We start from the raw sequence: 24,110 nt of genomic DNA, 5'->3' as shown, positions 1-24,110 counted from the left end.
AAGACCACCCCCAGGCCACAGCGGGAATCAGGAACTAAATCAAAATGTTTACCCTGCCATGCCTTTTTTTGAAGAAGTCTCCCCTAGGGCAGAGCCTCAGTTTCTCTACTATTTCTGCCTCCTGTACCTAGTGGACCTTCTGGCCCTTCACATAAAAAGTGGTACTATTAGGAGGTGTGGCCTTGTTGAAGTGGGTGTGGCCTTGTTGGAGGAAGTGTGGGGGTGGGCTTTGAGGTCCTATGCTTAAGCTCTACCCAGGGCAGGAGAGTCTTCTCCTTGCTGCCCTCAGATCAGAATGTAGAACTCTCCTTCCAGGGCCATGCCTGCCTGGACACTGCCACACTTCCCACTATGATGCTAATGGACTGAACTTCCGAAACTGTTAAGCCAGCCTCAGTTAAATGTTGCCTTTTATAAGAATTGCCTTGGTCATGGTGTCTCTTCACAACAATGGAAACCTAACTAAGACAGTAACTAAGTGTGGAAATGACGACGTTTGAATCTGTGCCTACACATCTTAGACTGTGTCTGAAAAATATTAGTGATTGAATGTTGCCTAGGATTTCTTCGTAGAACACAAATGTGCATCTGTGCCTATATTCCTAAGTCCTTTCTCTCGGGAGTGCACGAATTTTGGACCAGTCGAAAGACTATGGCTATGAGCCCATCCCTCCACCCACAATTCCACTCAGAAAGCAAAGGAAGACACCACAATTCCTGGCTGCAGAGTGTAAAATGTATTGACGTTGTGAAGGGACGACTTGGAGACAGGTCAGGCCTGTTGAGATGATGCACAGTTAAGACATGCTGATTCTCAGGATGGCGTCAGAAGGGTTAACAAACACGGCTGGAACTCGGCATTGTGCGTTGTCGTTAGCAGGGATCTCTACTCTATAAAGTTTCTCCTAGAGTATGGTAATGGCTGCCTGCAGAGCAACTACAGACCTAATTTGGATGTGAAGGTTGATCAGCCAGCAACCCAGTTTTCATTTGGTCACTGCTACTCGGGAAGGAGGTAACTTTTCTTAATGCACTCCTTGTTCACACGTTTAGCCACCAACTGTCTCCAGAGAATAATGAAAAATAAGTTAGTGAAAAACGACTGTGGTTAGGTCATGGATTTTCCCCTCAAGACCTTTAAAGTCATAGCATTTACATTTACGGGGATGGGGCAGCATCATGGAAAACTAAGTTAACAACAACAACAACAAAACCAAAACCTACTGAAAATACATCTATAGGACACAGTGGTCGGCTGTAAACAGCTCAGAAGGGTAAAGAAAACTCAGTCCCTTCCCGCAGGACGGGCAATCCAACAGTGACCCTTCCCGCAGAATGGGCAGTCTGACAGTGACAAACTCTGCCTTTCAACCCCCCCCCCATCCCCCAGTGGCTATTTTCCTACCACAGTGTTGAGTTTCATTATTATATTAAATAACTTATATGGGTAAGAAGGAGTTTGCTAGCCAGCAGCCAACGCAATGCCTTGGAGGAAGAGGGGGTGGGAGGTGGGGGAAGGGGTGTTTACAATACCCCCCTGGATAAGGGGATGTAGGCAGTAGAGCCCCACCCAATCTTTGTCCTCACTGGGATACTGTTCAAGCTGAGGTCCAGGATCCAAACTTGGGGGTTACGTGGGAGGGGTTCCCCTCCCTCCTCTCCCTTTTTCATTTAAATTAACATAGAAACATGGGCTTCCATAGAGCCAGCGGTCGGCTGTGTAAGTTCCATTAGCAGCAAATGTTCAGGCCAAAAAATAATAATAATAACAAACAAAAGAAAACTCCATCCAGGTGCAGAGCTATGATTCACATGGAAATTCCAGAAGATGAATCATGTGCAGAGCCAGCCGGGACTTTTAGAGGATTCTTTCTCAAGTGTCTTAGTGAAGATTTCAGTCTCAAAAGAAATCCAAGTCAATCTGTCAGCTGTGGGAAATGAATTTCCCATCCGATCTACAGCTGGGCTTCCTTGCAGAGTCTGTGAGGCAGTTCCTAGTACTGGATGCCAGAAAACAAAGGCCAGCCTCCAGGGTCGGTCTGATGCAGCAGCAGCAGCAACAGCAGCAACACTTTCCAGGTGTTAAACTCTGCCCAAAAGGCTGGACCTGTGGAATAAAGGAGAGCGTGTAAGGCAGAGGTCCAGTTGTATTGGCTCAGAATGCCTTGCTTGCTTAATGCTCATCTCTGCTACGTTTTAAATGTACTTTTGCAGAGTTGAAATGATGAAGTAGGAATCGAGGACTGACATCTTAGTGGTCCTTCAGGCAGACTGCTGGACACCTAAACAGTTATTAATGGAGACAGCCGAAGCACTGCCTACGGTAATCTCTACCTTGAGTGGTATTATATTAAATCAAAAGGTACACACCATTAGTGACAATGAACTTTTATGTATGTGTGACATGTGTACGATACACAGGTTTACATCTTAGGGCCTCTACTGCCGTGATAAAACAAAATGACCACGAGCAACTTGGGGAGGAAAGGGTTTATTTGGCTTACACTTCCACATCACAGGCCACCCTCAAAGGAAGTCAGGGCAGGAACCTGGAGGTTAGACCCTGGAGGAGTGCTACATCCTGGCTTGCTGCTTATGGCTTGGTTAGTCTGCTATTTTACAGCCCCACAAAGGATGCTCAGCACTGGTCGGCTCTGTCCACGATGGGCTGGGTCCTCCTACGTCAATCATTAATCAAGAAAATTTATCATGGCCTTACTTGAGGGCCAATTACATGGGGGCATTTTCTCAATTAGAGTTTCCTCTTCCATAATTAGTCTAGCCTGTGTCAAGTTGACATAGAACTTGCCAGCACAGTTTACTTAGTAGATAGGAAGTGGGGCTGAGGAACAATTGGCAAGCGTGTGGACGGCAGGGACAGCCATGGGGACATGCCCCTGAGTCATCCTCAAGTGGACTGCACAGCAGCTATGAAAGAAACAGACACACCATACTAATAAATGACAATGTAACAGGTGACAAGACGAGAGCCAGGTGTGTCTGAGGGGTGTACGCTCAGGAGCTCCTTCCACCTCGGGAGGAGGCAGGGCAGAGAGGCCATGATTATGGTTATGGGAAAGGCTGAGCACAGGACTTAGATAGAAGGAGTAGCCTGTTCCCTAAGTTTCCTTAGAAGACAATTTTAACATAGAAACTCATCTTTTTACACCAAAGAATAACTCCCACCGTGTGCTCAAGAAGTCGTCTCATCAAGACACTGCCCTAGCAGCAGCAGCACCTCTACTGTTATTTCTCTGGAGATTGAATTGTGATTTATAGCCCAGGTTAGCCTCAGACTCATTCTGTAGGTCAGGCTAGCCCCAAACATGTGGTTCTGTTACCTCAGCTTCACAAGATCTAAGATTCTAGGTGCGCCAACATGCCTGGCTTCCAACCCTCAAACACACTCGGACCAGAAAAAGATAATTTTTTTAAAATGTTGTGCTATACCATGTAGTTTATACAGCTATAAACAGATCCCCATATGTGTGTCTGAATTCAGCCAGTACATGGCCTTTCTCACACCACTTTCTAGTTAACCCACTAAAATCTTTGGTTAAATCTTTGGGTTACCATATCCTGTCTACAGTGCACAGAGCCTTGGAGAGAGCTATACGATTCAGTCTTTCCTGTCAAACCCTGGATTTGCAACCTAACTACTGATCTGCACCAGAACAGAGTAACTGTAAAGATAGTATTGGTAGGCTTGGGTTTTTATATATCTGAATTCCATGAATAATTCAAATAGTGAGTATCTTACAGAACCAATCTGTCTACTTCTCCACAGCAAGCTTTCAGATACTAGGAGTCTTACCAAAGGCCCTGCTTGTTTGGGGGAAAAAAAGAGAGGATGATTGCAAAGAAGAAACATGGCAGGCAAAGTTCACCCTAAAATATAAATTAGAGGAGTTAACTCTCCATTTTTTTCCTTTGTTTTTGTGAGATAGGTTTCACCATGTAGCCTGTGCTGGTCTTAAACTCAGTTCTTGCTTCAGCTTCCTGAGTGCTGAGATTATAAATCTGGGCTATTTCACCCAACCCCCTAGATTTGTATTGACTTTGGTGTATGTCTGAACTAGCCTTCATCATCTAGTATCATACTATGCCCTGGCTGCTTTTTAGCTTATTCAAATATCTCACATGCTTAAAATACAAACACTTGCAAATTTGTTTAAAAATACTAATAGAATAGCCAAAGTTTTGTTATTTTTTTTAAACCTACAAAATATATTTTAAGTTCAGATTTTCTCTCTCTCAAATCAAAGGAGGCCTGATATCTGATTGTTAACTGATACCCCAACTTTAACTGATACTAATTTTAGACAGCATTTTTGTTGGGACCCCACACAAATAGTTTTAAGATTAGAACTATTCAACAATAAAGCCTGAACATTTTTTAAAAGATTTATTAATTTGTTTATTTTATGTATATGAGTACAATGTAGCTGTCTTAAGACACACCAGAAGAGGGCATCAGATCCCATTACAGATGCTTGTGAGCCAACAGCATGTGTTGCTGGGAATTGAACTCAGGACCTTTGGAAGAGCAGTCTGTGCTCTTAACCACTGAGCCATCTCTTCAGCCCCAAGTCTGAACTTTTAATAAACAAAGAAAAACTGGCTTTTTAAACTTGTTTTGTTGTGCTATACCATGGAGTAATCTCAATTCCATATTCTATTACATCATGAGGGAGGAACTGCAATCCTGCTGTTATCTGCCATTGTAGAGAAATAAAAGGCAATAGGACTGAATGGTGGCACTGAGAATGCCAAGCCACAGAGATTCTGTAACCTGAAGATAAGACTCTGAAGTGGAAACTCCTGGTTTCTTTGGAAACTCAGTTGTGTCATGTGATGTTTCTCTGGAAGCTGTCTTGTGAGGGAATGTTTTGCTGAAGCAGATGTTTGAGGGGATACATGATGCTTGGAAAGAGTATAAGTAGAACCCTACAGACAGCGAAAGGATGCTCTCACATTCCTACATCTACAACGTTTTGTTGGTCTTCACATCATAGACAGAGATTTGCCAAAGAACTTCTCATGGTATTCCGGCTGATTTTTGCTGCTTCTGTTGACTCATACTGATTGGCAGAGCCTTGCGGTCTCTGCTGGATTGAGCCACTACTACTGATTCATGTTTGGTGTTTGCTATTGGACTGGACTGCTGATATTCTGAAAAGAAGTGGAATCACCACAAGGAACTACTTCTAAAAAGGCCCACAATACCCTTGTCCTATTAGCCATTTTTCTCCCCTACCTCTTGTTGGTGGGCTAGAAGGGAAGTTGAAGCATTTAAGAACCCTAAATAAATTAAGCTTTGAAAAATCTAGAGAAGACCCTGCCAAACAGGTAGGTAGGGACTTCCTACACAAGGCAAGCATATGACTTTCCTGAGCTAAAGCCAGTGTTCCCTATAGACTAGCACAACCATAAGAAGCACTGAGACTCACCTTAAAGACTTCCATCTGTCCTTCTCTATATTATTTTCGGGTCCTTCACTCTCATATGAAGCCAGGTAGAGAGCTACAATCAACCAAAGGAAAGAATGCATTATGATTGAAGCCAGCTCCTGATACATTAACCCCACTCCTGGAAAGGTCTGCTCTGCTTGTGCCTAAACTCCAGTACACCCTTCAGATATGCTGAGTTATCCTGAAGAACACAGAGGGACACTCTGCTTCTGATTGGCCATCAACAACCCCCATGGCCCTGAGCTGAAAAGGCCCTTAATTAACCAAGAATGCATGAGGCGAGAGGCTTTCAACATGCACACCACCGTACAGCCCTGTTGTACACTCAGGTTTATACTCTCTCTGAAAGGAAGGGCCATGGCTCTTTCCTGGCGCCCTCAGCTCTTTAACAGAAATTACATGTAGGTTGTTTGAATCCAAAAAAATATCATCTCAAGATTGTAAAAGTTGTTCATCTTTGAGATGAATAAGTTGTTTCCCCAACCCCAAACAGCCAATATGAATTCAAAATGTCTGCCAGACATTACTGCAGATACCATCAACAAACCCTGAGGATATAACAAATCGGTAGGTAAGCCCCCTACTAAGTATTTTACAGACTACTGATGAATTGTCCTATGCAGAACCAGGCATTCTCTGCTTCCATTTCCCAGTGCTCTAACAGGTCAAGACTGTCCACACCTTTTTGAAATATCCTTTAATAGCTGTTCAATTAAGCCTATCACTTTGCAGGACAGGCATCAGGAAAGATGTCTAATGTCCTATGTTTGGCTGGTTACAAAGTGAAAACATTTTAGGGGTGAACTGTACGACTTTTGGTGCAACAGAAAGAAAACGTTGGAACAGTTCCTAGGCCTGGCATTGTAAATGAGAGGCAACCAAGCACGGGCATTTGTCTGGGGGTGTCTGGGGCAGGTGCAAGCTGAAGACTCACCGTCTTCACTGAATACGGGCACTGAGAGAAGGTATTGTAAGACCTTCCGGTCCCGATCAAACGGACACTCCACCTGCTTCCATGTCATAAATTCACTCACTTGTTTGGCCAGTTCCCAAAATTTCTGAAAGAGAATGAAAAGATTTTAAGGGCAATTGTCAAGAATTCTCAGGTCACAGGACTCAATTCCATTTGAAAAGCACCTAGTTTGGGAACTTCGGAGTCTTTATCTAATAAGCATTGTATTTGCTAGCTAGGGAAGGGAAGATGACTCACGTTCCCAACGAAAGTGTCAGTGCTGCCAGGGGAACAACCTCTGTGCTGCTCGGTACTGTCAGTTTCTTAGAGACAGTAGGCAATAGCAAGTGTGTCCTGAGCTGTGGAATCTGCCATGCTGCTAGGCTTGGGCACTGAGAAACAGTGCACTCTGGCTTCTGTTTTAAGTTTTTAGTTTTTGAGACAGATAACTCTCATTATGTGACACTGCTGCTCTGAAATTCACTATGTAGACTGGTCTCTGGTAATCACTGTGTAGACCAGATTGACCTTGTGGCAATCCTCCTGCCTCTGGCTCCTGAGTGCCACCACGCCTGAGCCCTACTCTGATATTCACATCCTTCTTCGTTCCACTCACCTCAAAATTGACATGGCCGTTTGGAAGACGGTTGACACAGCCCTCGTTGAGGAAATAAATGTCTTTGATTAAGAGACTGAAGAACGGTATCACAATCTAGAAAGAAAAAGATTCAGGGTTATCTAGGTAATAGACATCTAGCCTCTTATTACAGATGTAAGGGATAAATGAGCAGTGTTGACTTCCATTGCATAGAAGGCCACAGTGAGTCACGGTGTACTGTTCTGTTGATTCCATGCTACATGGAATCAACACTACCTTCCATGGCCTAGCCTAGGATGCAAATGTCACCAACACCTAAACACAGTAGGGACTAGCACTGTTGGCAAGTGGATGGGTCAATACTTTTTGTTCAATTTTTCCTATTTTCTTCAATGTTTACTTTAATAACATTTAAAAGTTCTTACCCAAATGAAAGCACCTAAAGGAATTCTACTCATTTAGGGACCCCTTAATTATAGTAGTCTTAAAGGCACGTGACCCATCTCTTTCCTATGCTCTGTATCAACCCATCATTAAACATCTATGTTTTAAATGAGGTTTGTTTGGTTGTTTGGTTGGTTGGTTGGTTTTATATTTTTCTTCTTGAAGCCATTTCTCCAGATAATGTGACATTTGAAGGTTATAAGCAGCAGTTGCTACAGTTTCCTCTTGAAGAAATCTGGCTGCATGAGAGAGCAGGTCTTCACATGCTGCCCTGGAAAAGCCCCTTAGAAGAACCTGGCACTGTCTGTTGCCAGACAGATGCCCTCCAAGTGAGAGGGAGATGAAAATGTGTGAATTAAAATTAAAGACTTCAAAAGCCAATATGCTGCTGTAATGACACTTTCTTGGCCTGGATTCTATGGTTTGACAAGGAGGTACATCCCTGACTACCCTAGAGTAGCAATCTTTACAAGTATCCTATGTCAGACCACTCTCATCTGAATCAGAGATTAAAGTTCTGATAGTTATTTTTATTTTTTTCTCAAATGCGATGTATTTGAAAAAGTTCTTCACTGTAAATACTGCATCCAACAGATTATTTGGGGGAATTCTGAAAACACCAAGATCAGGTCTTTGAAGTCTTCTAAGCTCATGACTCATGAATGAGAAAACAAACTTTTTGGCTTACGCATAAAGAACAAGCACCAACTCTCTTCTAGAGAGAAAGTCAGATCTTTTCCCTGAAGTGTTTTTCAAAAAGCCACAACACCTTTCGTTAATTTTGTTTCGTTGATCGTTGAGAATAATCAAATGTTTCTTCTGCTTCATGAGCAGCCCTGAGTACCTCGTATTTGCTCGTGACTGCAAAGCCCTGGAAGTAGAATTACTATGTACCTCCTTCTCCCTCTCCTGGTCCTGGCTCTCACTCTACACTGAACGCTGCCTTTTTCAAAGAACACTCATAGGAGCAGGTGCTGGGCTACAGACTCCATCACACATCAGTTTAAGAACTGGCTCTACAGCTGGGTGGTACTAAGAGCTGGGCGGTTGGCAAAATGTAAGGAATTTGTTTGTGCTTTGTTTTGCTTTAAATGTATGTGTTGTTGTTCTTGGTATGGCCTAGGGACCACATACCTTGCATTTTTAAGTGGCTGGCACAGGGCATTGGAAAGAATAATACTTCAGGGTGCGTGAAAAACGTGAAGTAGAAGTGACAGTGACCACAGAGTTTCACTGGAGTGTTGCCATGCTCACTGATCCAAACACTGGCTGGGTCCACTCTCATCTCTATCTAAGTCGTGAACGCACTCAGAAGACAATAAACAAGCATACAGGGACAGCCCCAGGCAAGCAGGGGCACAGTGAAAATGAAGACGTGGTAGTTTACAGTGCTGTTAAAGGAGAAGCTTCTGTGCTGTCCCAGTCCTCGGGGCTGGGCTGTGAGCCTCATTTACTGTCTGTAGACATAAGTCTGCAGTTGTCAAGGCCATTAAACCATGGGAGGCAGAAGGATTCCTTCTGGGGATTTTGTATTCAGTGTCCCTACAAGATGCTCGGCTACTGAGTCATTCTTCCAGGAACATGGAAACACAGCCAGCCTAATGTGGGGCACTTGGCTGCTCTATTTCTCATGCTCATGACAAGAAGGGAAGCTCAGACTTTAACCTCTTGTTCACGAATGAGAGTCCCCATCAGCTTTGCACACGAATTGACTGGTGCAGAATATAGGAACTCAAGGGTTTTGTGAGGTAAGTAAAGGGAATATGTCTTGTTTCTATTAGGTCTTGCCACTATCATTAGTGGGAAAACTAAGTAGCTACATATATATCATACATATATGTTCTATAGCCATATATAAACTAATACATGTATATATACATATATATACATATATATATTATATAGCCATACATAAACTAACATGTATATATACATATATACTCTATAGCCATATATATGTATGTGTGTACATATATATATATACTATCATGTAGAATTATGTATTCCTCCTGGCTGGCCCTCAAAATCACTACGTAGTCAAGGATAACCTTAGACTTCTCTAATTCTCTGGAGTGCTGGGACTTCGGGCATGGACTGCCTCATGTGGTTCTATGGAGAGCTGGGTACTGAACGCCACTCTTTATGTACATCCAGGCAAGGACTCCATCAACGGAGCTGCAATAAAAACTTCTCCTCTAAATATATTCTGAATGCTGGGGCTACACAGATGCCTCAGCAGTTAAGAGCACTGACTACTCTTCCAGAGGTCCTGAGTTCAATTCCCAGCACCCACATTGAAGCTCACGCCATCTGTAATGGGATGTGATGCCGTGTTCTGACATCCAGGCAGACATGCATAGAGAGCACTCATGTACATATACATACATACATGGAGAAATCTACATATATATATATATATATATATATATATGTATATATTTTCAGATTTCATTTAGGCCTGATAATCCCAGCTACTAGGGAAGGCCTGCATGGACTATTTGGTGAATTCTTTCTCAAAAATAAACCAGTGCAAACCATTGAAATGACAGCTGGGATATATTAGAAATGAATGGTAGAGTGCTTGTCTGGTAGGTAAAAGCTCCAGGCTCAACCCCGAGTACTGTAAGCACAAAGTGCTGGTAATTCAGAATTAGCCTTTGCACTTTAAGGCATTATCAGTTCCATATCTAGAAATCGATGCTAAGGAGGAGGACCAAGTTTGCAGAAACAGAAATAGGAGAGCGAAGGGATTGGAAACCACATGAGAAATACACCGAGAGACTCGAGTATGCTGAGTACCCACAGGGAGGGGAGCTATTAGAGAGCACTTAAGGGCTCCTGCATGGAAGACAGATTTGATTTGCACCATAACAGATACCTGGAAATGCACTGCTCTGACCACATAAACTTGAGATTTGGAAAAGATCAAAGACCATTATTCGAGATGTACTGCCAAGGAGATTGTAAAATGGGCAGTTACTTTGGAATAATAAAGTACTCCCTCAGCTCAAAATAAGAAAAATAATCTCATTTTTAAAATAAAAGGATAGATCTCACCAGATATGCTTTTATTTCTTATCTTTTGAGGCCAGTTATGAAAACAAAAACAAACAAAAAAAAGGCACACTTCTTCAGATGGTTGTAATTATGGCTGTTCCATCAGCTACAGGCTCAACCTAGAAATTTACATAGAACTGCCTTTTACCAATAAAGCAGGCTGAAATGACTAAGTGACATAAAGTGTAAATAATTAGGTTTGTTTTCCTTTCTGGGGACAGCTGTTAAAGTTGCATAAGAAACAGTGGCTTCTCTTGGTGGCAGCTCTCAGAGCCGCAGCCCTCAGACAGACAGGACTCCACAGCCACCTGCCTCCCTCACAGAGGGCCTCATCAGAGGGCTGCTGTCCACCACAGGGAGATGTGGGGTACCTCACAGCTGCCCTGCATCCCTCACTTCAGGGTGTCAGGGTCCTCCCTCGCTTTTGCTCATCGTCACTAGGAAGCTTAACCCACTTCAGATTGGCTCTTTTCAGTAAAATATAAAATCTAGCAAAAGTGGCCTAGAAATTTCCTCAATTAAAACCAAGGTTAATACATTTGCAATGTTTCTCAGATGTCACCAGAGCTGGAATTTCAGTTATGGTAGTAGGAAAGTTACGTCTTTAAAAGGAGTTTTTGTCTTAGCTGATGATTCTGCAGGGAGGTGCCATAGAAGTCAGGGAGTATTTTCCCCCTGTTTCTTCAAACTGGTTGAAAATACTGTTTAACATGGAGGCAGAATTTAAAAGTTGATAGCCACCACTAAGAAATGAGCATTAGCGGTTGGAGAAGGGGCTCAGCAGTTAAAGGGACTGTCTGCTCTTCCAGAGGGCCTGGGATCAATTTCAAGCACCCACATGGCAGCTCAGAACTATCTGTAGCTCCAGTTCCAGGGGATCTGACACCCTCACACAGACATACATGCATGCAAAATGCCAAAGCACATAAAAGAAAAATAAATAAACCTTAAAAAGAAAAAGAAGTCAGCATTAGCTGTTATCATAACTGATTATTTACTTTTCAAACACCATGACAGACAATCTGTCCTTCCTCTGAGAGGAACTGAGGCCAAAATGTGTCTCAGGGTCTAGAACTCATGGTAAAATGAGTGGGGGAAGACAGGACCGGATCATTAATATTTTTTTAGACACTGCCCCTGTATTTTTTCGTGCCACCTACATATCCAATTAGTCACAGCGGGCCTAATGACATAGCAACTAACCTACTTTCTGAGAATAAATGGCTTGACTGTGGGAGGTAAGCTAATTCTTTTGAAAGAAAGGTTACATTAAGCAAACCACCTTATGCTGAGCTTAAATATCTTTTTCCCATTAAACCAAATTACTTTCTAATGGTATTAGTCACCTTATCATCCGACTTAACTAACTGCCTGAAGTACACCTCAGATGCACTACAGAACACATCAGAAACAGGAGAATACAAACAATGTACCACACAACTGTACAGTTCTACTTCTCTTCACTTCTCTTTGTCTCCTAAGTTCCTCTTCCTCGTGACCTACTCCTCCTGAGGGATAAGGGCTCTATAAGTGCACCCCTCTTAAGTCTGAGCAAGTTAAAACAGCTTCAGGTGGTAGTTTATATCCCAACAAGTCTCTAGGTAACAAGTGACACGTCTCACAGCATACCTTCTCTCTGCTACTGTGAGCAGTTAGGGACCTTTGTGCTGCCCCTCGGAGAGCTGTTCTGTAGTTGTAGAAATTGCTTGACGGGTCCATCTGATGCTGTAGAAAGAGAATGCTATTAACTACTCACCCTCAATTTATAAAATCATCCCAGCACATACAGAGTCACAGTGAGTTAAGAGATTCATTAGAATGATGTATCACTCCCCCCCCTCTCACACACACACACACACACACACACACACACCACCACCACCACCAACAACAACAACACAAGCATTTTCCTTCCTGAGGTTTAGTTTATTTTTAGAAGCTTATGTGAGCTTTGATAATGTCAAACCTAAATCAAATATATTTAAGCTAGTTGTTGAGATCAGACCTATTAAAATTGGTGTGAGAGATACGAACCCTGGCATTAGAAAAGTTTCTGGTTTCACTCCATGGTCAACGGGCCAGGGCACAGGCACTCATATGACATAACACCTAAAGAGGATTTGCTTTCTGCAGTTCCTAACAATCACTCATAAACCATGAAAACATGCCTTATTTTTTTTAAAGAACTTTATTAGAGAATCCAAATAAAAGGACATATAACTGATGGTAATTTCCACTTCGGGCAGTTTGGGTGAAAGAACGTTTATTATTTCCAATGACTTGAGATAGGAAACATTAACACACCAAGGTAACAGGAAAATGAACACTATCCAAACACATACACACACAGACACACACACAGACACACAGACATACACACAGACACCCCCCCACACACACACACAAACATAAAGTCAGAGTTATATGGGAATGGCTGTTTGGGTTAACCAACTTTGTTCAAAGAGTGGTGAATGAATATTCTAAGGAGATAAAGACACTGTATAGTAGTACAAAAGGCAAACTGGGAAGCAGACCTCTCTCTACAGTTCAGGACCCCAGTTCTATTTTGGTGTATAAAATTATGTGACTGAGAAGTCAGTATTTCTTCCATCAATTACTCCAAAATGTCTACCTCTGGATAAAGAGACCAATCCCAAGCCAACTTTATTTTGCCCTCTCCTGTCTGGCTCCTTCCTACCTCTGGCCTGAAAGCCTTTTCCATTGATGGTACTATCTGATGGAGAAGCAGCATCATGCAGCTGAGTTCCATCCTCCAGGTGCCTTGCTATCCATCCCAGGCCGCCCTAAAGCTCAGCCTCCTGGTGCTGGGATCCCAGGCTCGCTCTATCCAGTCAACACAAAGCCTTTCACATACCTCAAGAATGTCAAACTTCGCAGTCTTCACTTTGGCCCAGGTTTTCTTAAGTCGCGAAACTGGGCTCATGTTCATACCAGCTTCCGGTTGAAGGTGGACATGAAGGGAAGAGAATCGAAAACAGAGACCTAAGACATCATTGTAGCTTGTACTCCTGCAGTGTGTATGTTACTCAGCACGGGTAACTGAGCTCTCCAGCTAGTGGTAACAGCATCCAATTTTACAACATTTTTTTGCCAACTTTTCCTCAGCTCAGAAGCAGCACAGCGGTGAACACGGCTAAGCACATTTCTTGGAGTATGTAGGTCATACTGGGGGACCGTGACCCTGCCTGCCATGTTGTAGCACGAGAGCAGCCAAGGTAACTACATAAACAAATAGTCATGACTGCAATCCTTCATCACTTTATTTATAGATGCTGAAGTCTGTATGGTTTGGGTTTTCTCATGTAGTTTGGTTTTTCCTCATGTAGTTCAGACTGCTCTGGACTTTTCTTTAGAACTAAGACTTGAATTCCAGCTCCTCCTTTTTCAGTCTCCCATGTGTTAGGAGGAAAGATATAAGACACCACACCTGACAAGATGCTAAAGTTTGAATTTATATTTATATTCACATTGGGAATTTCTTTTTATTTTTTCATTTTTCTCAATAACTTCAAAATATTAGAATTCTAGTGAGCTCATTGGCCATTTTAAAACAAAACAGAACAGTTGGTGACTGGGCCACAGGTTGTTACTTGCTGACCTGTTTCCTGTCACCTAACCTGTCATGCATGCATGGTTTCCACATATTTCCTCACATACCCATCACACATTCCTTCAAGAATAAGCTAAGTTCCAGGCTGGGGAATTTTCCCAGTGTTGTCTGGTTGCCCCAGTAGCAGAGATCATGCCAATGTGGCTCCACAGGCCATATTCATCCCATGATGCAACACTGCCTGTCCCAGTGATAACCTATCTACTGCAGCTACTTGGTACCACATTGCTGTGGAAGAGGAGTCCATGTGGACCTAAATAAGTACACATATTCATCTCTTGCCACCACTATTTCTATGTTTAATAACTCTAAGAGATTTCTAATTGAGGCAAAGCACAGACACAGATCTTAGATGTTCAATGTGATGGATTTCATTGGTGTACAAGATCATACATCTCCATTCCAATCAAGCTATCCAATCAAGCTGTATCAGAGCTTCCCATCACCTGGAAAGCTCCATTGGACCCCCACTTCTGGTCATTTTCCACCTCCTCTAGAAATGGCAACAGTGGTCAAGGGTCACCTATTGCCAGACATGAGTTGGCTTTGTCTAGACCTTCACATGACTGGGATCCAACTGCACATGCCTTGTCGTGCCTGACCTGGTAAAGGCTCAGCACGATTGTGAAACTCATCCAGCTTAGATATGTTTCAGTGATTCATCTTTACTGCTCCAGAGTATTTATTGTGTGAATACACCACAGTTTGTTCAGTCATTTACTTGCAAATGGGCATTTGGGCTTTTTCCAAGCTGGGGCTATTAGGAATAAAGCTTCATTTATAATTCTAGCACAAATCTTTCTGTAGGCGTACTCACTTTTTATGGGGCAAATATGTATGTCAGTGTTAGAACTCCTAGATTACAGGGTGGGTTTCTGATTAGCTTTATAAGAAACTGCCAGTAGCTAAAGCCATACACCTATTCAAACTCCCTCTATTCCTTCCACGGACCCCTTACCCTGGGCAATATTTGGTACAATTAGTTTTGATTAATTTATTTTAGTGTATGAGATGGTTTTTGCATTTCTGATGATCCTTTTATACACTTATTATCCACTGGTTACTTGTATAGTGCAATTGTATGGTTCTGTATGGGTCATGAATACAAGCTCTTTGTTGGCTATATGTTAATATCTTCTTCCAGACCGTGGCTGGCCTTGGCACTTTCTAACGGGTAGATGAAGACAACTAAGTCATGCTCTATCATTGAGTAGTATGTCAGCCTTTCAGATCCCCGGACTTAGATGACCACTAACTATTTCCATGGAGTCAAACATAGCCAGCATTTTAATGGTAGAAAACAAAGGCAGATGATATACAGACAAAATAGAAAAAAATGGGGTTAGTGAAGAGAGTTATCAGGATAAACGTTAATAAACTAAATTGAGAAGATTCTCTAGCTTCAAAGTGACTTAACTCTTCTTTTTCTTTTACACAAATATTTACTGAATGCCTGAAAGTGTGTAAATGGCCATCGAGTGTTGAAATGGAGCCACAAAGATTTGCTTCTATATGTGCTAAGAAATACAGTGTCAGTCACTAAAACTCCCAGCATCCTCTGGAGAGACCTGGAAGCCTACAATCATAAGCTGATGTTGTCTCAGAAGCACGGGCAAGAGGAAAGGTTTGGTTTCTTAGAGCATCTTCAGGCTTATGCTGACGAAATGGTAAGATTTCATCTCAGGTCAGGTCATTTCCATAATGCTTGGAATACAAGCTGCCCAAATACCTCTAGAAATCTCTTATTTAGACAAGTGTTTCAGTCCTCAGCTTTTACAGATGGATATTTAACCGAGCATAAATGAACTAAAGACACTCAATGAATTCAAGCTTACGAAGGGAAGATTGTGTGTACTTGCACTAATCTGGGTCCATAAAGCATTCTGAATGCTCTGCAATAACTCCGGATTAAAGAGAGTACATTTTCCAGAAAATGTTTCAGTGGATACATTTTGCAAGCCCCATAAAACTGTATCCTCCCGCACACACATACACACAAAAATACTCACAGATGATTGCCATCAAAGAATTGAAGTTTCCAATGTTGAAACACTCTCGAGCTACGTCAATGAAATATTCAATCATCCTCGCTCGGTGTTTCTTCTTCACAGGCTGTAAGGAAGACGACTATGAGCACACAGGAACCCACCACACAGGCCCGACATAAAAAGTAAGCAGGAAAACTGGATCTGAGGGGAAAACAAATGCGTTGTCTCACCATGCAGATTTCTGTAGCAACCAAGTAGCTTAGACGATTAAACCATTCTACATAAGCTTCTAAGTTTCGTGTCTTCTTCCGTTCACTGTAGCAACTCTGTAGAGGAAGCAAAGGGGACAGATGAGGTCTGTGAATCCGCACTGATACATTCACAATAGTGCCCTTCCTTCCCTCCCAAGAAACGGCGTTACTCTGGGTGGCATGTGCCTCAGACCCCCCCCATTCCATAGAAGAAGAACTTGGTGGTTACTTTTAACTGTCAGCTTCACAAGCTAGAATCACATGGGAAGAGTGAGTTTGTGGGAGACCGTCCGGATTGCTAAGGATGTAGGAAGGCCCAGCCCCTGGCGGCAGCATCGTTTCCTCCAGGCAAGGGGGCGCTGAACAACACAGCAAAGAAGCACTTGAGCAAACAGGCCTGGCTGCACTTGTTTCTCTGTCCCTTTTCCCCCTTTTAAAGGTTAAAGTTTGATTTCTGAGGAACTTGCCATTTTTAGAGAGAGCTACATAAGAAAGCAAAACTGTTACGCTCCCCTCACCCTAGGAGTGAACCAAGGCATAAAATTCTTAAAGCCTGGCATGTTTCTCTCTGCTTTTGACTGGGATGTGACTAGCTACTTGGGTTCCAACCTTGATTTCCTCTCTATGGTGACCCAGAATATGGAACTGTGAGTCAAACAAGCTTTCTGCCGGAGTTATTTATTATCAGGGAATTTTATCACAGCAACAAAAATGCAATTGGAGTAGGGCTTCATCCTCAAACAACCTTGGGCTGCCCATACCAGTAGCTATCAACACAGAAAAGAGAGGGAATACAGAATTTTGGAGCACCATTTACCCAAAGATAAATGAAAATCTACACCATCATGCTCTTGAGTAGGGTGAATGCCACACTGTTCAAAAGCAGAAGTTCATCTTATCTTGGAGTTCAAGGCTAAGCTTGGAGAGGTTCATTAATACTCTTTCCTTCCTTTCAGAAGACACAAACAAAACAGTCCACTAGCCTCCTATTGAAAAGCACAGTCTTCACTTCCTATACCAAGAGAAGCTGGTCCAAGGCGGGAAACAGCTGTTGGCTTGTCTCCCAGAGAGACTTCATCAGCAGATGTAGCAGCTACAGATAGCCTAACAATTCAAAGTGCTTCTAGAGGTCACTCTAAACCAAGGAAATATGTTCATGTCTCCATGAAATGTATAGTGTATGTCCAGTACCATGTTCTTCATACGTGTGCAGATTCACTAACAGAAAAGGGTCAGACCACCACGAGCTCTGCTGTGCAGGCTGGATACACATCCTGCCTCTCCTGCCCCTGCTGCTGCATCACAGACAGACCATTCTCTTTGATTTTCTTTCTGGCTTAATCTGCTAAAACCATTATGCTCTTAATCTTCTTCTTTGACCAACACTGTGTCTGCTCGCCAGGAAGGGCTTATTAAATTCCCCAATAAGGAGGAAGTGATGGGGTAGGACTATTGTATGGGCACTCATAGACCCCTCCCAAGAAAAACTACAATGAATCACAAAACAACCAATGAAAAATACAGAAACAAACATCTTGGTACTGATTACCTTATCATTGTCCAAAGGGTCCTTCTGCACAAATGCCTGAACAAATTCTTCTGGGCCGATGTAATTGAGTCTCTCCTGAAACAAAAGCAGACAATATTAAAGAAGATGGAAAGAAAGAAAACAGATGCTCACTTCCCTCTATTAATTTTGGCACTACCCCATGTTTCTTAAAGCAGATTATAAAATGAGCTTTTAGCCCTGAATACTTTATCAGCTTCAAGATGTGAAGAGAGGCAATTCTCTCCTTAGGTCAATGTTTCATAAGACATTTGAAGAATGAAGGAAATAATAGGAAAATAGCGAGAAAATAATTAGAGGCAGAAGATAAAGAGGGTCAGAAAACTCTGCTTCTACATCTGTTTAGTATGTGTTTATGAGTAAATTCCTGGGATATCAGAAACATCCATATTCAAATGCTCACAACAAAACATGCTCTAGCTGTTTTGTGGATGTTTTCCCTTTTGAGTTATTCTGACCTCTCTTCTGACATTACTATCAGCAAACAGTAATGGTTTGCTGATAGTAATGGTTGCCAAAGCAAACTATCTGTGGCTTCAAAGGGCAAAGCCAATAGTGCCTTACCAGCTCTATGTGAGTCAGCTGCTGGGCCAACGTGTAAGGGTCACTGCAGACGGTCATGATGTCCCTCTGTATGGCCTGGGGCTTGGTCTTCAGAACCGTGAGCCGGTCTGTGGCTGTGGAGCTGAGTTTGGCCAGGACTTCCTCATACTGACTGAGGGCTGCGAGTTTTCGGATCAGACACTGCATCATCTGCTGGACATTCTTCCGGTACGTCTGCTAGGAAGTGAGGGAAGGATGACATTCTTTCTCTGAATATTCTTCTCCAGCACTGTGAGGCCTCAGACACCCTGTCTACAAATGTTTGGAGCTCTAACAGCTAAAAACCTAGGCTTATTGGCTTGTTCTCTTGGGTTGCTTTTGAAAATACAATCCAGGCCGGGCCTTGAAAACACCTCAGAAACTTCAGATTAGCTATCGATCCAGAATAATAAATACTACACACGACTAAGCATGCTCTAGTGAAACTGTCCCTGTTCACTTATGTCAGACCAAGCCACATGGATCTCAAGGTGGATCATCATCTTTCCGTGTTTTTAGTCACCTACATGACTTCTCCATGACTATAATTTCCAGCCTTGTTCTGCCAAGTATATGGCAGCTACATGACAAGAACGCACCATCGCTGTCCACTTCGCCTTTCTGAACTTTCTCATCTAATGTGGAATTGGGTATTCACTCTTGTCGTCTGACCTCTCTTGGCTCATGTTCGTTCCCTCCCATGCACACATCAGTACAGAAGTTCACTGACTCTCTCAGGGCAGTTCTCACCACAATGCTACCACCAAATGCCACCAAGTTGAGATGGGACTCAACTCAGTTGATGACTGCACCATGCTATTATACTCATGACTCTTAGGAGACATTGATTACTAATGTATTTCCTGTATTATAGGTAAATGGCAACTGCTTGCCTTTTAAAACACTTGTTAAAGCAAAGAAATGACTTCCGAATCAACCCTCCTTCCCTCCCTTCCTTCCTTTCTTCCTTCCTTGGGATATACTTATTTGATATGGAGTTATTCTGGGCTTTCTTTTCTGGCCTCTAACTGCTAACAGCAACCATCCTTCGAGGTAAGTTATGGTGCTCACGTTGACAAGAGCCATGCAGACTAACTCAATGCCAGCTGGGTACTTAGGCAGACAGCTCCATAGGGCAGGCCCAGGAGTCTACAGATGTGGGCAAGCCAATGCTTATGCCTCACCAGCTTTTTAAAAGGTATCCAGTAGCATCTGCCAAGATTTAAAATTTGAAAATTGTAAGCCTAAAAATACATTTTTCCTAATTTGACTTAGAGTATGTTTAAAAAAAAAACATGCCTGTAGATGTTTACATTAAGGAAATTACAAATTGTAAAAGGCTAGTTCTCAAGGCAAAAGTTAAGAGCAAGCAAAGCCTTCTCCATCTTTTTCCTTCTCTACCTAGCATCGACAGCTCTTAAATATGCCCATTGTATAACATTTTTTCCCAATAACAGGTGAAGTGGTGCATGACGGTTGAGAGTTCACCAGAGTGAGTTTGATACTAGCTGGATATACATGAAAACCAGTCTCAGGGTCCTTAACACATGAGACTTTTGGTGGAAATGGCCACTTTTCTACTGGTCACCACCTGAAGTTTCCAGCACTGGTTAAGGTAGCCTACAGCATGGGGTAGGTTACTGACTGAGCTGGGATGAAGCACAGTCTGGGCAGCACACTGCAAATGCATCTCAGATGATTCCGACAGGCAGCAACGGGTAGCAAGCCAAGCTCTCCTGAAAGTCTATCAGGTGAAAGATTTGTGTTCTCCACTTAAAAAATGTTATCTTTGGGAGGGGTGGAGGAACAGCAAGCCACAGTGAGCAAGGAGCAACAGCAAGATATAACACAAAAAAGTACACAACGGGTGTACTGTATTAGTGGGGGGAGGTAGCGGGAGGGAGAGGGAAAGAGGGAGGGAAGGGAGTACTGTGACCCTTTTCAAAGCTTCCAGCTTTTGTCTGATTCCATTTGAGAAATCAGGTTCTGTGAAGTTAAGCATGCTTCCTCACTGAGTCATGAATTGCTAAATATGTGCTTATTCTTCTTTATAACTTCAGTTGCCAGCGACAGTAATTACCTGGCAAATAAAGGCTGAAGTACTTATTACAAAAGCCAGCCCCGTAAGGAAGGGAAATTGCGTGCCGCCCACTCTGGTCATTTGTCATGAAATTCAATCATTAGTTTCATTTCATGTTTCTTCCAGGCAAGTCCTAATAAACCACTTCATCTGGGGCAAATCCCCAGGGGAGAAGCATATTAAGCTAAATTATGTGGAACTGTCCTAGCAGATTCTAAAGAACCTGACTAAATTATATACAGGGCACACCTGGACTCACTGATTGCCAAAAAAACAATCCCCTGAAGTCAGAGGCAAGAAGCAACAGGTCCCAGTTCAAACCCAGGCTTCTTCTACTGGGAAGAATAATGTTTCCCCATTCTCATAATTGACTTGTTTGTTCGTTCATTCATTCATTTGTCCATCTGTCCATCCATCCACCATCCATTCATCTGTCCAACCATTCATCCATCTATCATCCATCATTCATCTATCCACCATCCATCCATCCATCCATCCATCCATCCAAATATACCAAGTACATGCCCAGCATTAGATAGGAGTTAAAGAAACCATCAAGAACAAAACGAGCATAACCTAGAGTCTAATGGAACAACAAACAATGAGCTACAAATCCCAGAGTACCAGGAAAGAAAAGGCATAAAAGTCAAGAATGGAAGACTCTGTGAGTGGAGTTGTGAGAGGTCTCTCTGAGAAGAAAAATTTAGGTACGTGATAGCAGGGAGCCTGCCAAGACAAGAAGTGTAGCAAGGGCCTTTAACACATCAGCACAAGGCAGTTAGTGTCGTGATTTATGGAATGAGAAGGGAGCTAGGAATTTAGGGAACTAGCCAGAGCACACCCAAATCAAGCAACTGTTATGTGTGGAGCTAATTCCTAAATTCTGGATAAAAGCAGCCAAGAAATGGCAGCTTCCCAGAAGCCCTGGCCAGTGAAGGCAGACACAGCCTCCATCTACCCGAGTTCAGTATACTCCCTGGGAAATCTTGTTTACCTAGAAATAATGCCTGTGCCACACCACTCTCAAAGCCAGCTGACCCTGACCGCTTCCTGCTGTTAACAAAAGGATGTCAAGGAGAAGTCAGGGTCAGAAGGATGTCGTCCCTTTCCTCCATTCCCCCTAATCCCTGAAGCTTTGACCTTGTTGATAAAGACCAGATCTCAGCTGGCAAACAAATAAAAAGGATCACCATTTATTTTATTCTCATGATAAAACCAAAAGCCATTAGTATTTTCAAATCACTGCATTTTATCTTTAAAAATGAATAATAGTAATAACAGTAGTAGCAGTAATAGTAACAATAATGATAATAATACGGGCTGGAGAGATGGCTCAGCGGTTAGGAGCACTGACTGCTCTTCAGAGGTCCTGAGTTCAATTCCAGCAACCACATGGTGGCTCACAACCTTCTGTAATGGGATCTGATGCCCTCTTCTGGTGTGTCTGAAGACAGCAACAGCGTACTCATACACATAAAATAACTAAAATAAATCTTTAGAAACAATAATAACCATGTGTTCCTTTTTTGGAGGAAACAAGTTTAGAAACAACTTCTAGTTCCTATCTCTAAAAAGCAACCGAGAAGAGATCGGCTGGCATCCTCAATAGCTCCGGATAACTGAACTGAGCTGAACAACTGACTCTGACTCAGATTTTAGCTTCAGAGAAGATACAGCCCTGGGATGGCACTTTGACCAGTCATAAGCCAAAGCCACTGAGCCAACACTGGCTGTGCTAAGCAGCGGCCATTCCTAACAGAATGTTTACAGCAAACTTCAGTGTCAGATATTCATCTTTGTGGGTATCCATCTGTGTCAGTTCATCCGCAGCAGGAAGAACCTGAGACAAGCAAACGGACCAGAGGAGTCACAAACAGTGGTGGGTTCCATGTGACATCATAAAGGAATCGTAAAAGCATTAGTTCCTGGGCTGAATACCATGGAGAGAGCTCAGTGCTCGATCGTAAGAGCTGGTTTAGCCTCCTGTCATGGATCTTAGGTTAGAAGAATGGCAGTAAGGCATAGTGACACTGAGAGAACCACTTCTCCAGGGAGCTGTCATGGAGGCCCAGCGGGTCTTCTCACTGCTGGGACATCACTCACTGCCAGGTGCCTAGGCTACCTTTTTCTAGGTGGCAGCGTTGCATCTATGCCAAACTTGTTCCCAGAAACTTATCTGCCACACGGAAACTACAAAGCTATCCTCGCCCAACAAGCTTCAACACACAAAGTTAGCCCTCCAGGCCTGCTTCAAATAACCTCGAATCTATTGAAGCTGGCTAGCACCTGCCTATCAAAGGCTTGGTGGAGGGAAGTGATATTTCTGGAGTATGACCTAAGAGACTTTGAATCGCCACTTATTCTGGGTCCTACCCTTGAAGCAACTTCCAGCACCAGAATACTTGGATTGTTTCCTGCATGCCACCCCTGGCCCCAGGAGTCACCTTTGCTAATTACACAACAGTGCACCCTCTCTCTTTTTATCAAGGAGAGTTCACTGTAAACACGGTAAAAGGCGTGTTAAGCCTCCTACACGAAATCCCTCCACAGAAGGCTTTGTTTCGGTTGTTTTTCTTGTATTTCATCACACTGCCTTATGTCTGCATTGCAAACGTTCTACCGGCCCCAAATTTCTAAGGTTTTCATGTAATACCCAGAATAATTAGTATGTTTTTTCCTCCCCTGACTATCTGTAACAGCTATATTTCTCTTTTATCTGGAACTTATAAGCCACAGCAGTCCTTGTCAATACGCTCACACTAAACGCTGGCCTATGTGCTTTCCCCTCCTCGCCCTGCACTGTCTATTTCTAATTACGAGTTATTAATATGCTATTTAGCTGTATCTACTCTAAGTGTGGGCAGACACAAAGATTAATATGTGAGCTGGGTCAAACCTTTGTAGAAGACAGACTGAAGTGCAATAACATCAAAACACATCTGGCACTGTGAATTAAGGAACACCACCCCCAAATAACCACATAAAACTGCAGATCACATTCATTTGAAGTGGACTGGAATAATTATTCCCCACCTGACCCACCCAAAGGCCAATGGAGGCTACGTTGAGGGCTGTCCAATGTCAAAACAAAAAAGCATTGCTGAGTTCTGTGGCAATCCAGCCCTGGTGAATCCCAGTCCCACCTGGGCTTCAACTGGAAGTGCCAGTAGCGTTCCTAAACTTCAGAGACCAACCTCTTCGCCACTGGCCATCCTGTGTGCCAGGTCCTTAAGGTTCCTCATCATCCTCTCATCCCGGAAGTCATAAGGAAACGTTTCTGTCCACTCCGTCAAGAGTTGAAGAATTTTAGGTGCAATTTTTCTCATCTGGCTCTAGGGAGGGAAAGAAATCTGTGTCAGAGATATCAATCACCATGGTCTGCATTAAATAAACAACTGCTGTCACTGGCTGATGGCTAGCAACGCAAACTCCCTGGGGTGGAAAAGGCAGCTACCACCACCAAGTGCAGTCAACCTAGGTGGGACTGAG

The 24,110-nt window shown here is 42.9% G+C and overlaps 1 protein-coding gene across 2 annotated transcripts in view; it reads right to left on the bottom strand.

Moving 5' to 3' along the window:
- Positions 1-714: 714 nt before the first annotated feature.
- Rasgef1b (RasGEF domain family member 1B) overlaps positions 715-24,110 on the bottom strand; it is a 36,510-nt gene continuing 13,114 nt past the window's right edge. The window contains exons 4-14 of one of the 2 annotated variants that reach the window (XM_028773644.1): positions 23,816-23,953; positions 18,524-18,739; positions 17,942-18,016; positions 16,372-16,467; positions 16,163-16,265; positions 13,398-13,477; positions 12,152-12,247; positions 7,040-7,135; positions 6,406-6,529; positions 5,451-5,523; positions 715-2,107 (exon numbers count right to left, since the gene is read on the bottom strand). In XM_028773644.1, coding sequence (XP_028629477.1) covers positions 2,083-2,107; positions 5,451-5,523; positions 6,406-6,529; positions 7,040-7,135; positions 12,152-12,247; positions 13,398-13,477; positions 16,163-16,265; positions 16,372-16,467; positions 17,942-18,016; positions 18,524-18,739; positions 23,816-23,953 — 1,122 coding nt within the window. In that variant the 3' untranslated portion in view covers positions 715-2,082. The remainder of the gene's footprint in view (positions 2,108-5,450; positions 5,524-6,405; positions 6,530-7,039; positions 7,136-12,151; positions 12,248-13,397; positions 13,478-16,162; positions 16,266-16,371; positions 16,468-17,941; positions 18,017-18,523; positions 18,740-23,815; positions 23,954-24,110) is intronic. The other variant, XM_028773645.1, reaches the window with a different exon arrangement.

Source organism: Grammomys surdaster, unplaced genomic scaffold (genome assembly GCF_004785775.1).
Source record: "Grammomys surdaster isolate TR1022 unplaced genomic scaffold, NIH_TR_1.0 233, whole genome shotgun sequence".
In the NCBI taxonomy this organism is placed as follows: domain Eukaryota; kingdom Metazoa; phylum Chordata; class Mammalia; order Rodentia; family Muridae; genus Grammomys; species Grammomys surdaster.
This window is presented reverse-complemented; position numbering and strand designations above follow the sequence as displayed.